The sequence below is a fragment of the Anoplopoma fimbria genome, chromosome 10, assembly GCF_027596085.1.
Source record: "Anoplopoma fimbria isolate UVic2021 breed Golden Eagle Sablefish chromosome 10, Afim_UVic_2022, whole genome shotgun sequence".
Classification (NCBI taxonomy): domain Eukaryota; kingdom Metazoa; phylum Chordata; class Actinopteri; order Perciformes; family Anoplopomatidae; genus Anoplopoma; species Anoplopoma fimbria.
In genome coordinates this window covers 16,261,919-16,278,615 of record NC_072458.1, presented here as the reverse complement: position 1 = coordinate 16,278,615, position 16,697 = coordinate 16,261,919, and the positions used below count along the sequence as shown (strand labels likewise).

At 39.6% G+C, this 16,697-nt stretch overlaps 1 protein-coding gene across 4 annotated transcripts in view; it reads left to right on the top strand.

Annotated features, from left to right (window-relative positions):
• The first annotated feature begins 3,957 nt into the window (after nucleotides 1-3,957).
• The window catches only part of arhgef1a (Rho guanine nucleotide exchange factor (GEF) 1a), a 108,852-nt gene continuing 96,112 nt past the window's right edge, over nucleotides 3,958-16,697 (top strand). For 3 of the 4 annotated variants that reach the window (XM_054605501.1, XM_054605499.1, XM_054605500.1), the window contains exon 1: nucleotides 3,980-4,169. In XM_054605501.1, the coding sequence (XP_054461476.1) occupies nucleotides 4,107-4,169 (63 nt within the window). In that variant the 5' untranslated portion in view covers nucleotides 3,980-4,106. Of the gene's footprint in view, nucleotides 4,170-16,697 lie in introns of all 4 variants that reach the window. The other variant, XM_054605498.1, reaches the window with a different exon arrangement.

Sequence of the window (16,697 nt, the reverse complement as noted above, 5' to 3'; positions counted from 1 at the left end):
GTCAACTAAATTTCCCAATCAACCCATTGCTTTCTTTTTTCTGCTGCTGCCAAATCAATACGCGTTGCAAACCTTTTTTTGTGTATCATCATCAGACATTGACATTCTGTTGGAGACAGAATTTTTAGGGGAGTTTTTCCTGTGCCAATGTGAGGGTCTAAGGACAGAGGATGTCGTATGTGTACAGATTGTAAAACCCTCTGAAGCAAATTTGTGTCTTTCTGTCTGTAGCAGTTGAGCAAAGACGCTCAACCTGGTCAGTCTGTTCACTGATAAAAAAAAATTCTGAACATCCATGATGTTTATGACTTCTGCACTGCCGAAAAAATTGCAAAACAACAGTGTCTCTCCCATGATGGTCATCTTAACTTCGCCATGCACGTTAAACCTCAGCGTCGCACTTTCATCTACATATTATAGGAAATGGTGTATTCTGTGCCCACTTTACATAATCTTATCTCTCTAGATGAAGGGTGTTGCTCTGGTTTATGCTTTTGGTTTAATCTGCTCATCAATGGAACCTCATTATTTAGTTGCTGGTGTTGCTTACTGTATTCATTCAGTTTTTGGATTTGCTGACCTTATTCAATGAATTCTGTTCATTAACCTTATTCATTAGTTCATAGTCATAGCAAACCTTATTCATTTGTTCAGTAATTCATTCATTTTCCGTAACCTGCTTATCCAGTTAAGGGTCGCAGGAGTGCTGGTGCCAATCTGGAGGTGCTGGAGCCAATCTCAGCTGTCAATGGGTGAAGGCAGGGTCACCAGTCTGTTGCAGGGCAGACGTATATAGACAGACAACCATTCACGCTCACATCCACACCTACGGGCAATTTATGATCAAGGGAGAGACACGGTTGTTTAGCAATTTTTTCGGCAGTGCAGAAGAACTGTGGGAAGAAGCCGGAGAGAACCCACGCTAACACGGGGAGAACATGCAAACTCCACACAGAAGGCCGTCTAGCCCGGGAAATGAACCCTCAGTCATAACAGACCTTATTCATCCATTCTGTTCGGACTTCATCATGTGGGTGGAACAAAGACAGAGGCCTACATGTAAAATTGAAATCCCAGGGTGGTGCCCAGTTGTTATTAATATGAATCATGTTATTAGCATCAATAATTCAATTTTCATACTTGCTAATAACCAAACACGCTCCTGCCAAATCCCAACAGTTCACAGCGAAAGCAGACATATTATTCATTAGTTCCTAGCTGACCTTATCAGTTCATAGCTATTGCTGACCTTATTCATTAGTTCATAGTCATAGCTGAACTTATTCAATACTTCATATTTATAGCAGACCCAATCATTGGTTCATAGTCATAGCAGACCTTATTCATTAGTTCCTTGCCACTTCTGAACTTATTCTTTTAAATACATTTTAAAAATTGGCAACGGCAGCACATCTACATGCTAAGGTTGATAGCTCACATCATTTTTCTGCATTTTGGTCTTAATTTGGTGTCTTTTTATGTTTATTACTGGAGCAAAATAAGGCACAAGACAAAATACACTCATTTAACATCACAAGGAAGCACTGGGATTGGATTCATGCGATGGGAGACAATCATGAGACAATCAACGCTGAAGGCCGAACACCCAGCAAGACCTGCAGGACCAAACGCAATTGAAGGCAGAGTCGGCTCCTGGATGATATCAGTTCAAAGGAAATTTTCCCAGCAATTGAAGGTCGGATTACTGTTTATCCCACATCTCCACCGAGACCTGGCTTCATCTTGGCATCCTGGATCAAGCTGCACTTGACGGGCAGAGCACAGGACACAGCTCAGAACTCCAGTGGGACGAGAGGGGGTGGACTCTGTTTTCATCAATGATGCTTGGTGTCCAAACAAAGTCAAAGCTGATGGAAAGTGTTTCTCATACCAAAATGCGATTGTTGATTTTTGGTCAATATTGCCCAGAGAATTGTTTTATTGCTGCTGTTTACATTCCGCCTGATGCAAATTCAAAAATGCACGGGAATGCTCTACAGTATTTGTTTGGCGTGTTATTCTAGTGTAGCGAATGGGCTACAACTGCACAGTGGTGTATAAAGTACCCAAAAGCCATACTTGAGTAAAAGTAAAGATACCTTACTGGAAAATGACTCCAGTAAAAGTGAAAGTCACCTATTAGAATACTACTTGAGTAAAAGTCTTAAAGTATCTAATATTTACTGTACTTAAGTATCAAAAGTAATTTTCTGATATTAAATGTACTTAAGTATTGAAAGTAAAAGTACAAGTAAATGCTGTTAATAAAAAAGCAAAGGGTCAGAATTTTGAGAATTATTATTTTAAGTGCTGTGGCCACCATGACCAAGGACAAGGAGGTACAAACAGAGACAGCAGCCTAACATACACCATGTATAGTTAAATTAGAAGATCAGACACCTGTCTCCCCCCCCCTCCCCCGCCAAAGATATACTCCAATCCTGTGGGAAACACTGCTAGATATCTTAACAGGTTTATGCTAATTATGATAACTAAACATTAACGTTGCGGCTCATGGGATTAATCTTAATTTACCTCAATGTGTTTCCTGAGGTTGGATGGGGAGTTTTTGAATGCCAATATTTCAGTAGCTTTGGGTAAGCATAAGAGGCACTTCATCCGGTACGAAGAATCTTTCACTCCAACATAAGAAAACATTTCTCGCAAATATGGCCACGGGTGTTGGTCTTCGTCACCACCGTGGTTTGTTGCGGGAGTAGCAGGTGCTTCCATTTCTGCTTCCATCATGAAATCAGTCATCGTAGAGTGGAATTCTACTCATGTAGTCGCTCGCTAGCTGGCATCCTGGGCATCACTGGGAATCAAAAAAACGCGGCTTTGAGAGCACTTGTTTGCAATTGCGCATTAACGTGATTAACCAATGATTTAACTTGCAAGCTAGGACCACTGATTCGCCAAACCTGCTTGCTTGCAGTCTGTGTTCCACCACAGTCCCCGACATTGGTCTCATGATTCTTTCTTTTTTTCTAAAGATAGATTTGATTTTGTAGCGAATAACGAAGGTTTCAGGGGAAATGTATCGGAGTCAAAGTATCAGTTTTCTTTGCAAAATGTAGTGAAGTAAAAATGAAAGTCAACAGAAATATAAATAGTAAAGTAAAGTACAGATATCCAAAAAAAGGACTTAAGTACAGTAACGAAGTATTTCTACTTCGTTACTATACACCACTGCAACTGCATTGTGTTGTGCAACCCTGTATTGCATAATGACAATAAATTGACGAATCCTTAAATCCTTGAATTAACTTGCTGGTCCTAATCATTTGCATTACTCTTGAAAGTTGGAAAATCTGAGATGGGAGCATTTCGTTTGCTTCTCAGTGGCTCTGAACATGTCAATGATGAGCCTTCGGCTCATAGCTAATGGTGCTAACAGCGCTAACAGTGCAGTGTAGAGCTAATGCAACTTACATTCACTAATATGCACTAACATGCACTAAAAGCAAAACAGACTGGCTGGCTTTGTCATCAAAGAAAGGAGAAGCAATTAAGTCTCTCCTGATGAAATGTGTGCCTGTTACCAGTTGTTAAAACAGTCAATTTTTTCACAACTGGTGTTGTCGATACAGTCAATCCCCTTAATAATAATCACTGAACAACACACCAATAACCAGGTCGGTCCCACATTTTTGTACATAACATTCTCACCAGAAGCTAAATACTTTAAGATGAATTGGGTGCAATTGTAGCTTGTCTCATGTTATAGAACACTAAGTAATCATACTCTCAGACATAAACTATGTGTTCTATTTAACTTAAACTTTTATTTCCTCAGTATGAAAGCTGCTGTAAAATATTAGCCTTTTGTAAATGGTTTCATATTGAGATGTAGTAAAGAGCAGATAATCGTCAATACCAGGCATTCACACACAGCTGAATACTGTGTGCGTGTGTGTGAGGGGGCGGTGATGATTCAGAAGTCAGATTTCTCACAGGAACAGTCACTTCACTAGAAGCAGAAGCACATTGCAGTTGGCCAGTAAGGGAAGATTTTTTTTTAGATTTTTTTATAATCTTTATGATCTGAAGGATCCAGAGAAGTATACAAACGGCAATATTGGATATTTTATTTTCAGATTGTCAAAATGTCCAGAGTTGCCAATCTGTCGAAGCTGCGACAAGAGAGGATGAGGGAGATCAACCTGCGGGTGAGTTGACATTATGTTCGTCATTGAATGTAACATTAAAGACATTAACATCAGGGAATGGCATTGGATTCACATTAGGTCTGGCCAATAGAAATAACAGATAATTAGCCTTAACTACTAAATGGTACTTTGTAGATTCTTTTTTTCCTGTCCCTGTTTTTGTTACTTCCCCTTCTATCTATATCAGTGTTTTTGCACTCGCAAACATAAAACATTTCCTCAATTTGACACAAGGCCTGCTTTCTACGACAGGAGCACAGGCCTATCAGGCCACGGGCCCTAATATCACTGCTTTCTCCTCTTGATATACAGGATAAGTCTCTATGTATTTGTGGATGAAGGTGGTGGTGTGTATGTATGTTTGCTTGTACACAGTGTGCTTGCTCACTGGATATTTGAGGATAGGAGCTGTTGCCATAGAAATGGCAGTGGGTGTGTGTTGTATTATTACTGCTTTTTTTGAGAATGTTGTAGGCCTCAAAAATGTGTTTAAATACATATATTAAAAAAGTAGTCAGTGCTGGATTTACTGTGGCACTAGTCTCAAAGGCACAGATGTGAGTTCTCATTTGAAAGTTGTGCATCAGAGATGGACACACACATGAAAAAAGAGAACTGTTGATTATGTCATGTGCTTTATTTACTAAGGTTCCCCAATTTATAGCCTCCAGGTGCACACCATCTCCACCCTCCTCCTGCTGCACCAAATTAATGTTGGACGTGTCATCTGAGCTTAATAAATAAATAAAAAGACAAAATCCACCACTCAACTATTCCTACTTAGCCCTGCCTGTAAGTCTCAGACTGTAAAGAGCTTCTGCTTTAAGATGGCCATTCATAGTAGACTAAAATAATGATCAATTCAATGCATATCACATTGTGCAAGATGAGAACTTGGCAACAATAATATCAACAAACTGTTACTATGAAAGCTTCACAGGGGGTCGCAAGGACCTCTTGATTTTAAGGGTGTGAAAGAAAAATATCATTAAAAAAAAAAGATATGAACTTCTTGCAAGAAACGGGGTACACTGTAAATGTAAGCACAAGCCATATTCACTGAGCTTTCATTGTGGTTAGTGAAGTAAGCTAGCTAAATAGCTTCGTCCTGTATTACAAAAGTATGTGGTTTAAACTACCAAAGAGCCAATGCAGCAATGGTCAAGCTTCAGGGAGAAGGTGTCCTAAAGGGAAAGTGGATTTACCAGGACAGCTATATTGATCTTGGCTTCATGAAAAACAGACTGCTAAACACCCTGAGATGCTAGGTGAACCAAGGGAGTTTTTTCCTACAAAAACAGGAACTTGTTATGGCATCAGATTCCAGATCATGAAAAACTGTTTTGCAAGGACTGGAAGTGACAAGATGTTAGCAACTGTTGCATCATTTTAGTAATCTTTCCTTATTACGCAAGCCAAAATGCGACACAACATCTGGGAAACGTTGACCAAACATGCTTGCAAATAAAGGAAGATGTTGACCTAAGGTGGCTGATAAATGTATACCACTATCCAACAACAAAGAGAGAGACAAAACTATCAGTTGGATGAAACTACCACTGTGGCAGGGGAGGCAATACTCATGGTACAGAACATTGAGCTGAAACAAAACATTCTTATGTCTGCCAATCTTATAATGGCCTCTAATGGAGTCTTTTCTAAGTAGTTGGTACATTCTTTGCTAAGAATAATCTCCCCATACCAATGTAGTTACATGCTGCACAGATTGATGCCTCAATGTCAAGGAAAAATGCAGGCTTCAATAGCCATTTGAAGGAGAAGGAGCCCCACTGCAGTGTTTCACTGCAAGATACAAGCATCTCCCTAATGAAATTAATTTCAATTCAATTCAATTCAGTTTATTTTGTATAGCCCCGAATCACAAATTACAAATTTGCCTCAGAGGGCTTTACAATCTGTGCACATGCGACATCCTCTGTCCTTCCCTCACATCGGCACAGGAAAAACTCCCCTAAAAAAAACCTTTAACAGGGAGAAAAAAGGAAGAAACCTATGGGAGAACGACAGAGGAGGGATCCTTCTCCCAGGATGGACAGAATGCAATAGATGTCATATGTACAGAATGAACAGCATAACAGAGATACAACACATTCAATGTATATGACATAAATGATTCATATAATAAGACTACTTATAATAACAGCAGCAATTATTACAGTAGAATTATAGTTATGAAAATAGGGATAGTAATGTGATTAATAATAATAATCGAAGTAGCAGTGGGTGTCAGTCGGCTCACAGCAGGAGGCACGACTATGGTCCAGGTACCACAACGATTCATGGAAACCTGCAGAACGAGAAAGCAAAAGGGCTTCAGGGTGGAAGTAAAGCTAAAATGCTTAATGGTACAGGTAATAGTAATAGTAATGTGACTAGTAATAATAATGGTGGTAGCAGTCGGTGTCAGCAGGGCCGTAGCAGGATGCACGACCACGGTCCAGGTACAGCCACGATTTATAGAAGCCTGCGAAGCGAGAAAGCACAAAGACTCCAGGGTACAAGCAAGTCAATAAGCGTAATAGTACAGGCAATAATAATAGTAATGTGACTAATAATGATAGTGGTAGTAGTAGTGGGTGTCAGCAGGGCCTCAGTAGGTGGCACGATGACAGTCCAAATATAACCCCGATTCCTGGGAACCTGCGAGGCGAGAAAGCACAAGAACTCCGGGGAAGAAGCAAAATCAGTAATGTGCATAAATAGGGGATTAATACATAAAGATGGAGGGAGAGAAGAGGAGAGAGGAGCTCAGCGTATCCTAGGTAGTCCCCCGGCTGTCTAGAATGAATGAATGAAACCTTACAGACTGTGGTAAAAGATAAGCTTGCCCGGTCAACAAACAAATCTTTGGGTAGCTGATCGAGGCCAAGGCACACCAGATCCACCACATCCACCAGACAGATAGCAAAATGCGCTGGCTGACACATTGTGTTTCCTTGAATTTACCAATCAGATAGGAGAGTTCTTAACGCTTCATAATCATAAACTAATGAAATGGCAGATGAGTTTATCATATACACGTCATACTAGGCAAAGATATACATCCTATATGGGACCAACATATGCGTGCAGACTCCCCAGTGAGCACCAACTGGGATTTCAACGTTGATTTCTGGTTGAAAACTGGTTGATATTGGTTTTGAACGTCTAAGACCTAAATCTTAATCTTTTCAACTGGCTAAAATGTTCAGTTATAGGTAAAAAGAGAGATGATATGGTTATTGTGAATGTATTTCTCCAAAGTCATGTTACACTAGTCGGTGAAATGTGGTCTACACGGCGACGTGATTTAAACGCTTTTAATGTTTCACATAAAAAGTCATTTATATTGAATATATATATTAATGTTGTGCTGCCAACAAAATGCTCACAGGATAACTCAGGCTCAGACTGCATCTACAACTTTGAAATTAGCACCGGTCGGGAGGCGAAGTGAACAAACTGACTAAACGCGAAGCTTCACCCTAACTAGATACTTGGTAAGTACTTGAACTACTGGGTTCCAACTATACAAAGCAAAATTTGCATCATTAGTATCATTTTAAGCTAATCACGATGCATGCGAGGCTGCTAGCTTGTAGCGTTAGCATGTTAGCTTGTAGCGTTAGCATGTTAGCCTGCCAAACCTCGGTCAAGCCAGCCGGGGCTTGAAATGTAAAGCTTGTCTATTCATGGTGTTATGGTACAGGGGATTGGATGGCTCAAAAGGCACGGAGAAGACCTATATTTAAGCAATAATTTGTCCAATTTGATATAACAAGTCAAAAACAATATTATGTTGTACATTGTATTGAATAAAATTATAATATAATCTGTAGTTACACTACTGTACTTATTTTAATTAAAAAAGGGGCATCGGAAGTTCAAAAGCTATCAAATAATAATATTTGATTTGTAATAAAAACATTTCCTTTATTGGTTAGCTAGAATTTCCACTGGATTTCTGTTAAAGGTGATCCTGACTTTGTCCATCTCAAATTTCACGTGATTGTACTGTACAGTTTTTGGGAAATTATAAAAGGCAAAGTCAGCTCAATTTGCATTCATATTCTTATTGTCCTCATATTTGTACTTTGATTACAGGAATTCCTTAAGAGGTTATGGTAAAATTTCAATGGATTATGGTTCTCTATTACCCCGACTATGTCCATGTAAAGTTTCATGTGATTTTACTCTACAGTTTTTGAGACAATAAAAGCCAAATTCTGCTCTAATGGCATTCATATTCATAATTTACTCATATTTAAATTGTAATAAAAAAATATCCTTAACAGGTTATATAAACTTTCACTGGATTCTTGTTTCATGATGACCACGACTATGTCCATGTCAAATTTCATGAGATTCTACTTTACAGTTTTTGAAAAATTTGAAGGCAAAGTCAGCTAAAATGACATTATGATATTCATAATTTCCCCATATTTGACCTGTAATAAAAATAACCCTCAAGAGGTTATGTTAAACTTTGACTGGATTCTTGTTCATGATGACCCCGACTATGTCCATGTCAAATTTCAGGAAATTATGCTGTACAGATTTTGAAAAAATCAAGCCAAAGACAGCTAAAATGACATTATGATCTTCATAGTTTCCCCATATTTGAACTGTAATAAAAAATAATCCTTAAGAGGTTATAATAAACTTTCACTGGATTATTGTTCATGATGACCCCGACTATGTCCATGTCACATTTAATTTAATTTTACTGTACAGTTTTTGAGAAAATTAAAGGGAACGTTGACTCAAATTACAGTGGTATTCATCATTTCCTCATATTTGAACTATAATCAAAACAATCCCATAAGAGGTTATAAGAAATTTTCACTAGATCCTTGCTCGTGATGACCCTGACTATGTCCATCTCAATTTTCATGTGATGTTACTGTACAATTTTTGAGAACATTTTATGCAAAGTCAGTTAAAACGGGATTCATATTCATAATTTCCTCATATTTAGACATTGATTTCAGGAATTTCTTGAGAGGTTGTATTAAACTTTCAATGGATTGTTATTCATGATTATCCTGACTATGTGAAACTAAATTTTGAAGCGATTTTACTGTACAATCTCTCTCTTAAATTGAAAATCAGCTCAAATTATCAAATTAAAATTTGAACTGCATGATACAATACAAAGTCGTGTAGTTTTTGTAGATGTTAGGGATCAAGATTTTCCCATTGTTCCTGAGAAAAAAAAATGTAAGGGGATGAATGAATGTAACACTTTAACGCCATTGTTAAGTCCATAAATGTTATATAAATAAAAAGATGATCTTACTGCTCAGTGGCTTTTTATTAGTTAGCTTTTTATTACAAATCAAATATTATTATTTGATAACATTTTAACTTTCGATGCCCCTTTTTTTAATTAAAATAATTACAGTAGTGTAACTTCAAATTTAATTGGATTTCATATAATGTGCAACATAATGTTGAATTTGCCATTGGTATATCAAATTGGACAAATTATTGCTAAACTGTTGGTCTATCTTCGTGCTTTTTGGGCTATCCAAGCAACCACACCGTAGCACCATGAATAGACAATCTTGTAGTGTACTACTACATGGACCAACAGTAAACATTAATATGTGTATAAGTTAATGTTGGCGACTGTCTATATGGGCTGTCGCTGTAGCCCATTGTTATAAAGTGAGTTTTAGGCCATTTTACATGTAAAATACATTACAGAAAGCTAGTGGGGCTGTACACAGTTTAAATGGGGAGGAAGTGAGTAAAACAAATGTATGTACAAATAAGAAGACTGTCAGAACATTGTTGTTTGGCATACAGCAACTTACTAACAATATAAAGTATTATACTGTGCAATATGCCAGTGAGCATTTTGTCGTTGAAAAGACTTTAAAAAAATGACTATGGTCAACGGTGAAAAGACGTTCAGCACTGGTTCAAGAGCGGATATGTTTTTCTAAAGCTTGTTTTATTTACAGATATCTATCTGAAATATGGCAGACCATCTGAAACTGGCTCCTGGGAGGCTTTGATAACGACATTTAAAGAAGAAACGGGAGATTTTGTTGTTTGTATTTTCAATTTCATTGTAGTTGTATCAATGAAAACAAAATAATTGTTGCCTGTGTCAGATGTTCTTCTTTGTCCTGTCAGTGAAAACTGTTAATGTGTTACTATGACTACGTATTTAATTGCTACATATTTTACTGTGAGCAGTTTGAAGTTCAAAAGACATTTAAAATACGGTGATGGTTAAAACACGTTCAGAAGTGGTTCAAAAGTGAAAGTTTATTCACCGACTATTTGAAGATGTTGATTAGACGTTCACGTTTAGACCATATGTCACCGGGATTTAAATGTGGTCTAAATGTGTACGTTCAATCAACGTCTTCAAATAGTCGGTGAAAAAACGTTCACTTTTGAACCAATTCTGAACGTCTTTTCACTGGTGGCCATAGTCGTCTTTTAAACAGGTTTTCAACGGAAAAATGCACACTGGGTCCAGCGTTAATGAATGTCGGTCAGGATAGCTAAACTTAAATTAACCAGGGTGGTATGCTGCCCTTTAGGAATCAATCTGGGTTAATCCATCCTCTCTGCTAAAGAGTTCCTCAAGTGGAACACCTAGCACAAACGGCGAATGCACACATATAGCACAAACCTGTGTGCGATGACAAATGTAAAACATTTGATTATACATTATCAGTCAAACACACATTACAAAGAAAAAAGGACGACAATTAGGTTTTAAGAACATTAAAAAAACAATGTATATGGGTATTTATGAGAGTTGTTGATGGATTATGATCCAAATCTCAACATTTAAGTGAAAAGGATTTTAATTCTACATATTGAGTTGTAAATGGACATAGCAACTCCCCTCTACTGGTTAAAACCAGGCTATTGCAACTGAATTTTGCTACTGGCTGATCTGGAGGCAGGAGACGTATAGGAACAAGCTTTGGCTTCCCAACAACGTCTCCCAACTCATCAGACTGAGGGAAGTATTGGCCTAAGGAATGGGGTTAAAGTAAATCGGAACAGTCCGGTACTGCATAGCGCTAAAAGATTCAATGCTGGTAAGGCAAGAAGAGGTGATAGCAGCTGTCTGTCACAATCACATTTCAACAAGAAAACACATCTGTTAACGATTGGTCTACATACAGTTAGTAAACTGCACAAAGGAGGTTTTATTTTCGGTTTGGTTTGTCTGTTGATTTGTAACTGTTACAAGCATTACAGAATGTTTCACATTCATTAGCAATGCAAGATAGGGCATTTGTGCTGCAATCATGTAGTTTTGAAATAACAGAAAGAACGAGATCAAGATATGTAACTAGTTTAAATTCAATTATGATTTAGAAACCCTTAAATTAGTATAAAAGAACGATGGTACTCGAACTTACCACCATTAGTTTACCTAACAGAATTTGACATAGGACTTAAGTTGGACGCCACCCTATTTTGGAAAAATAGGGAAAACTTCAAAATGTGATATTAATCAATCTAATATTAATCTCAGGGTTGCTACGGAGTTCTTCTCAAGGTGTACAGTGACCTATTATTTCATATACACACAAATCAAATGCTCAAGTTCTTTAAAAATGTAATATTTATTAGACAAACTACATTACTAAACTACCAAGCATAAAATAAACAGAATAAAGAATGAAGAGTAAACAGAATAATGAACCAACAACTAATGAACAGGATTGAATGTGACCAGGTAGAATCAGTGACTCATATCATTGACTGATTAATCAACTTAGTCGATTGACGTTTTACATTTTAAATTTACCTCAAATGATTTAGGCACCGTTCAGTAGCTGAGAGTTCGAAAAGCACCAGGGGAGTTTAAATCAGATTTTTAGGTTTAAGCTATATCTATTTTAGATTATTTATAACGTGACTTAAATTTACTTGTACATCAAAGTCGTTTACATCTGGAAATGGTATTGTTTCACCTGACGGCTCTGAAGGCCTCTGCATCTGGTTGGATGATTGTAGTTTGTTGAATCGCACTCTTCCATCTCTCGCCCAACCGAAGGGTTCAGCGTCAACGTCTAGAGCTGTGTGGATGACTCAAGAGAGAAGAGGTCTGACGTCTCCTTGCTTTATTTTCTCGAGAAGGGGGGGGGGGTTCTATTCCACCCCTCCCATCTCAAGAGCTATCTTGATTATTTAGTTCAACCTTACTTAACCGAATGAATACTAGTTACTTATAAAGTCATTTTGACTCTTCCATATTTAAACTCGGTGCTATCTCAGCTGAAGAATGATACCAAATAGTTTGACATGAATCACTGAATAAGACCTGATCAATTAAAGACAGAATGAATTAACAATTACACAACATAGATAGACATTATTATCATAGCACAGACAGAGCTATGTAGATATATGTATGTGTTCAATAAATTAATGGATAAAATTCATCTCAACATTTCAGCACATTAGTGTCCTGTGTGCGACACAAGAAAGAGGCAGGAGGGGACTTCTGGTCAGCGGATGTAGTGAGTTGACGCACGTGGAGAGGCTCCCGACCAATTTGGATATTTTACCTTTAAGACCTCTTTTGTGTTTTACTTTTGCCGCACAGCAAGTTTTCGAACGTGCTACGAACACATCTGGGTAAAGAAATGACATCGAAACATAATAAGCAAAGAGGATTACAAACTCACACATCTCGGGCTACTTCGCTATCTGCAAAGCTAGCTAAAATGGCTGCGGGCTCCAACTCATCCTCAGATGAGACAACTCACCCAGCCCTCGAAGGTGGAAGCGAGCCCGTCACAATACAACAACTGGCCTCGCTGCTTGAAAACCACCGTACCAGTATGAAAGAGGATATGACAATGTTTATACAGGCCTCATCTAAATCACTACAGACCTCTATGGATACACTGTGAGGGGACGTGAGTTCATTCAACAAGCGTCTTACTGCAACGGAAACAATAGTGGGAGAAAACTTTTAGCGGCTCACTTCGGCTGAAGCGACCATTAAATCCATGCAGTCTCAGAACAAACTTCTCCAAGACCGTTTGGAGGACCTTTGGAGGACCGTTTGGAGGACCTTTGGAGGACCGTTTGGAGCGGCCTTTAATGACATTAAACAGAAACTGTACAGAAATGGGGTCCGCTTAGGACTGTTACACCCGGCCCGCCTGCTCGTCACCTTTGAATGAGAATCCGTCTACTTCGACACCCCCGAAGAAGCAAAAGCCTTCTACGACGGATGCATAACCGGTTAAAGAAATCACGGCATCAAAAGTCCCAGAAGCAGGCGCACATATGCGTGCATGTATGTACACTACCCATTTCGTGATAAGTGGACGGTTTTTCTTTTTGTCTGTTTTCCTCCAACTTTTTTGGCTGAAATGGTTACTGTCAGCCTGCTAATATTATTGTAAAGGTGAGAGCTACTCTTTTCTTTTGTCTAAAAAAAAAAAAACTGTCACCCTGTGTAGTACAAGTTCAAGTTTTGAGAACTTTCAACATATACTTGTTGTGGGAAATTATACTCTACTTTTTTACTCTTTATTGTGGCGCCACAAAGCTGGTCTTAAACACTCATTTCATGTGTTGGGAGAACCTCCTAGTTAGAATTAACTAAGGAAGGCCTTACCCCGTGTTAGGGAGACCAGCATAGGAATGGTGTTTTATGTTCAAGAAGTTCTAGTTTTAAGGGTATTATATAGTTCAGGATTGTTCGGGATATACACTGCCTCTATGACAAAAAAAATCCTAACTTGAGGTACAAAGTAGACCTATGTTAAATGGAATAATTACAGGAGCTGGTACTACAAGATTGGTCACTTGGAATGTCAAGGGACTAAATGGCCCCATTAAAAGAGTCTTCGCTCACTTGAAAAAACTAAAGGCTGAAATAATTTTCCTATTAACATGGCCCACTGTCCATCTCCCGTTCCATTTTACCCTCACTCGTGAATAAGATCCCGAGATACTTGAACTACCTCGCTTGGGGCAGTGGCTCACTCCCAACCCAGAGGGTGCAATCCACCGTTTTCCGGAAGAGAACCATGGCCTCAGACTTGGAGGTACTGACTCTCATCCGACCGCTTCACACTCGGCTGTGAACCGCCCCAGTGCGTGGGAACAAGCTTGACTTTGTGCCGAGTATCCGGACACAGCTCTCACTTTGGTCATACAAGGACCGAATGGCTCGTAGTAACGAGCCAGGTATCCCATATTCCCGCAGTACCCCCCACAGGACTCCCCGAGGGACACGGTCGAAGGCCTTCTCCAAGTCCACAAAACACATGTAGACTTCCACGCGACAGTGAAGAGACGTGTCAGCCAAGACAGCCCAACACTGTCCAGAGCCTTAAGCATCTCCGGTCGAATCTCATCCACTCCTGGCGCTTTGCCGCTGAAGAGCTTTTTAACTACCTCAACGACCTCCGCCAGGCATATGGACGAGTCTTCCCCTGAGTCTTCAGACTCTGCCTCTTCCACAGAGGACGTGTTGGTTGGGTTCAGGAGTTCCTCAAAGTGTTCTTTCCACCGCTCGACAATATCCCCAGTCCGGGTCTGCAGTTCTCCCCCCCTGCTGAGCACAGCCTGAGAAAAGCCCTGCTTCCCCTTTCTGAGTCGTCTCACGGTTTGCCAGAACTTCCTTGAGGCCATTCGAAAGTCCTTCTCCATGGCCTCGCCAAACTCCTCCCACACCCGGGTTTTTGCCTCAGCAACTGCCGCAGCTGCAGCCCTTCTGGCCAACCGGTACCTCCCTGCTGATTCAGGAGACCCCTGGGCCAGCCAAGCCCGAAAGGCCTCCTTCTCCCGCTTGACGGCCTCCTTCTCGGATTGCCGCCACGACAGGCACCGATCGCCTTCCGACAGGCACCGATCACCTTCCGACCACAACTTCTAGCAGCAGCTTCCACAATGGAGGATTTGAACATGGCCCACTTGGATTCCATGTCCCCAGCCTCCCCCGGGATGCACGAGAAATTATTCCGGAGGTGGGAGTTGAAGACCTTGCGGACAGGATCCTCAGCCAGACGTTCCCAGTTCACCCTCACTACACGTTTGGGTTTACCGGGTCTGTCCGGCAGCCTCCCCCGCCATCTGATCCAACTCACCACCAGGTGGTGATCAGTTGACAGCTCTGCTCCTCTCTTCACCTGAGTGTCCAAGACATACGGCCGCAGGTCTGATGACACAACTACAAAGTCGATCATAGACCTTTGGCCTAGGGTGTTCTGGTACCAAGTACACTTACGAACCTCCCTATGCTCAAACATGGTGTTTGTTATGGACAGTCCATGACTAGCACAGAAGTCCAACAACAAAGCACCACTCGGCACCCCTCCAGGTTTTTCCATGGAGCATCCACGAACATCAAAGGAATTCACAGATGGAGCACTGAGCATAGAGTCTCGCTATATGCTTACGATTTATTAGTTCGAAAACTTGTATCATAGGAATTTCTCTCCATTAATCAATAAGATGAAGACAGACTTTGATAGATGGAAAACCATCTATATTTCACTCACAGGCAGAGTTAATTCTGTTAAGATGTGTGTTTTACCACGCTTCATATATTTGTTTCAATGTCTGCCTGTGTTCTTGCCTAAGCTCTTTTTTTACTACCTTAGATAAGCATATTACAGAATTTGTATGGACTGATAAGCAACCAAGGATAAGTAAAGTGATGCTACAAAGACATCAATCTCAAGGTGGACTCTCTCTTCCTAATTTCAGATATTACAACTGGGCAGCAAATATACAGAAAATAATATACTGGATCAAGCATCCTCAAGTAAGCTGGTGTTTAAATTAAGCTAAATGATGTACATCTTCCTCTCTTCTAGTATTGGTAACCTCTAGACTTCCCTTCTCCCCAAGAAAATACTCAACCAACCCTATATAACATTCTGGCACAATTTAAAACTTTGGTCATCAACAGCTATCAAAAGCTTATTGATATCTTGTTGCTTTTAGAAGATGGACCAATGAACTTGATAAGGGCGTAGCTTCCTACATCAATACACATAACATAAATACCGTTTGACCTATAACCACGGAATTTGCAGCGTATGTCCACATTGCATCATCTTACATACCCTGAAATTAATTTTTATTCCATTCTACCACTAGGGGGCGATACAGTAAATAGTAAATTTTCTGCATTTCGGTTTGTTTTGAGGCTTGTACTTTAACAAACTCCTCCTGGAGATTTAACCTGATTGACTTCAAATTCGGTCAGTATGATCTTGAGACTTTTGGAGTCAAAAGTTATCAATAGATCAAAAAGTTATCGAACTATGTATCCGTGGCGTTGCGTCAAAAAACCACCATTCGCCATGAAACAGGAAGTTGTTATAACTCGGCCGTACATTGTCTAATATGCTCAAAATTTCTCATATGTCATGCCATCCTGACCCTGAAGACAACCACAAAGGCTCTACACTCTACTGTACTCAATGGTTTCCTTTAATAATGAGCATGCATTCAAACACTGAAAATGTGCATTTTCACAGTATAGTCAAAGTCAAAGTCAAAGTGTCAAAGTGT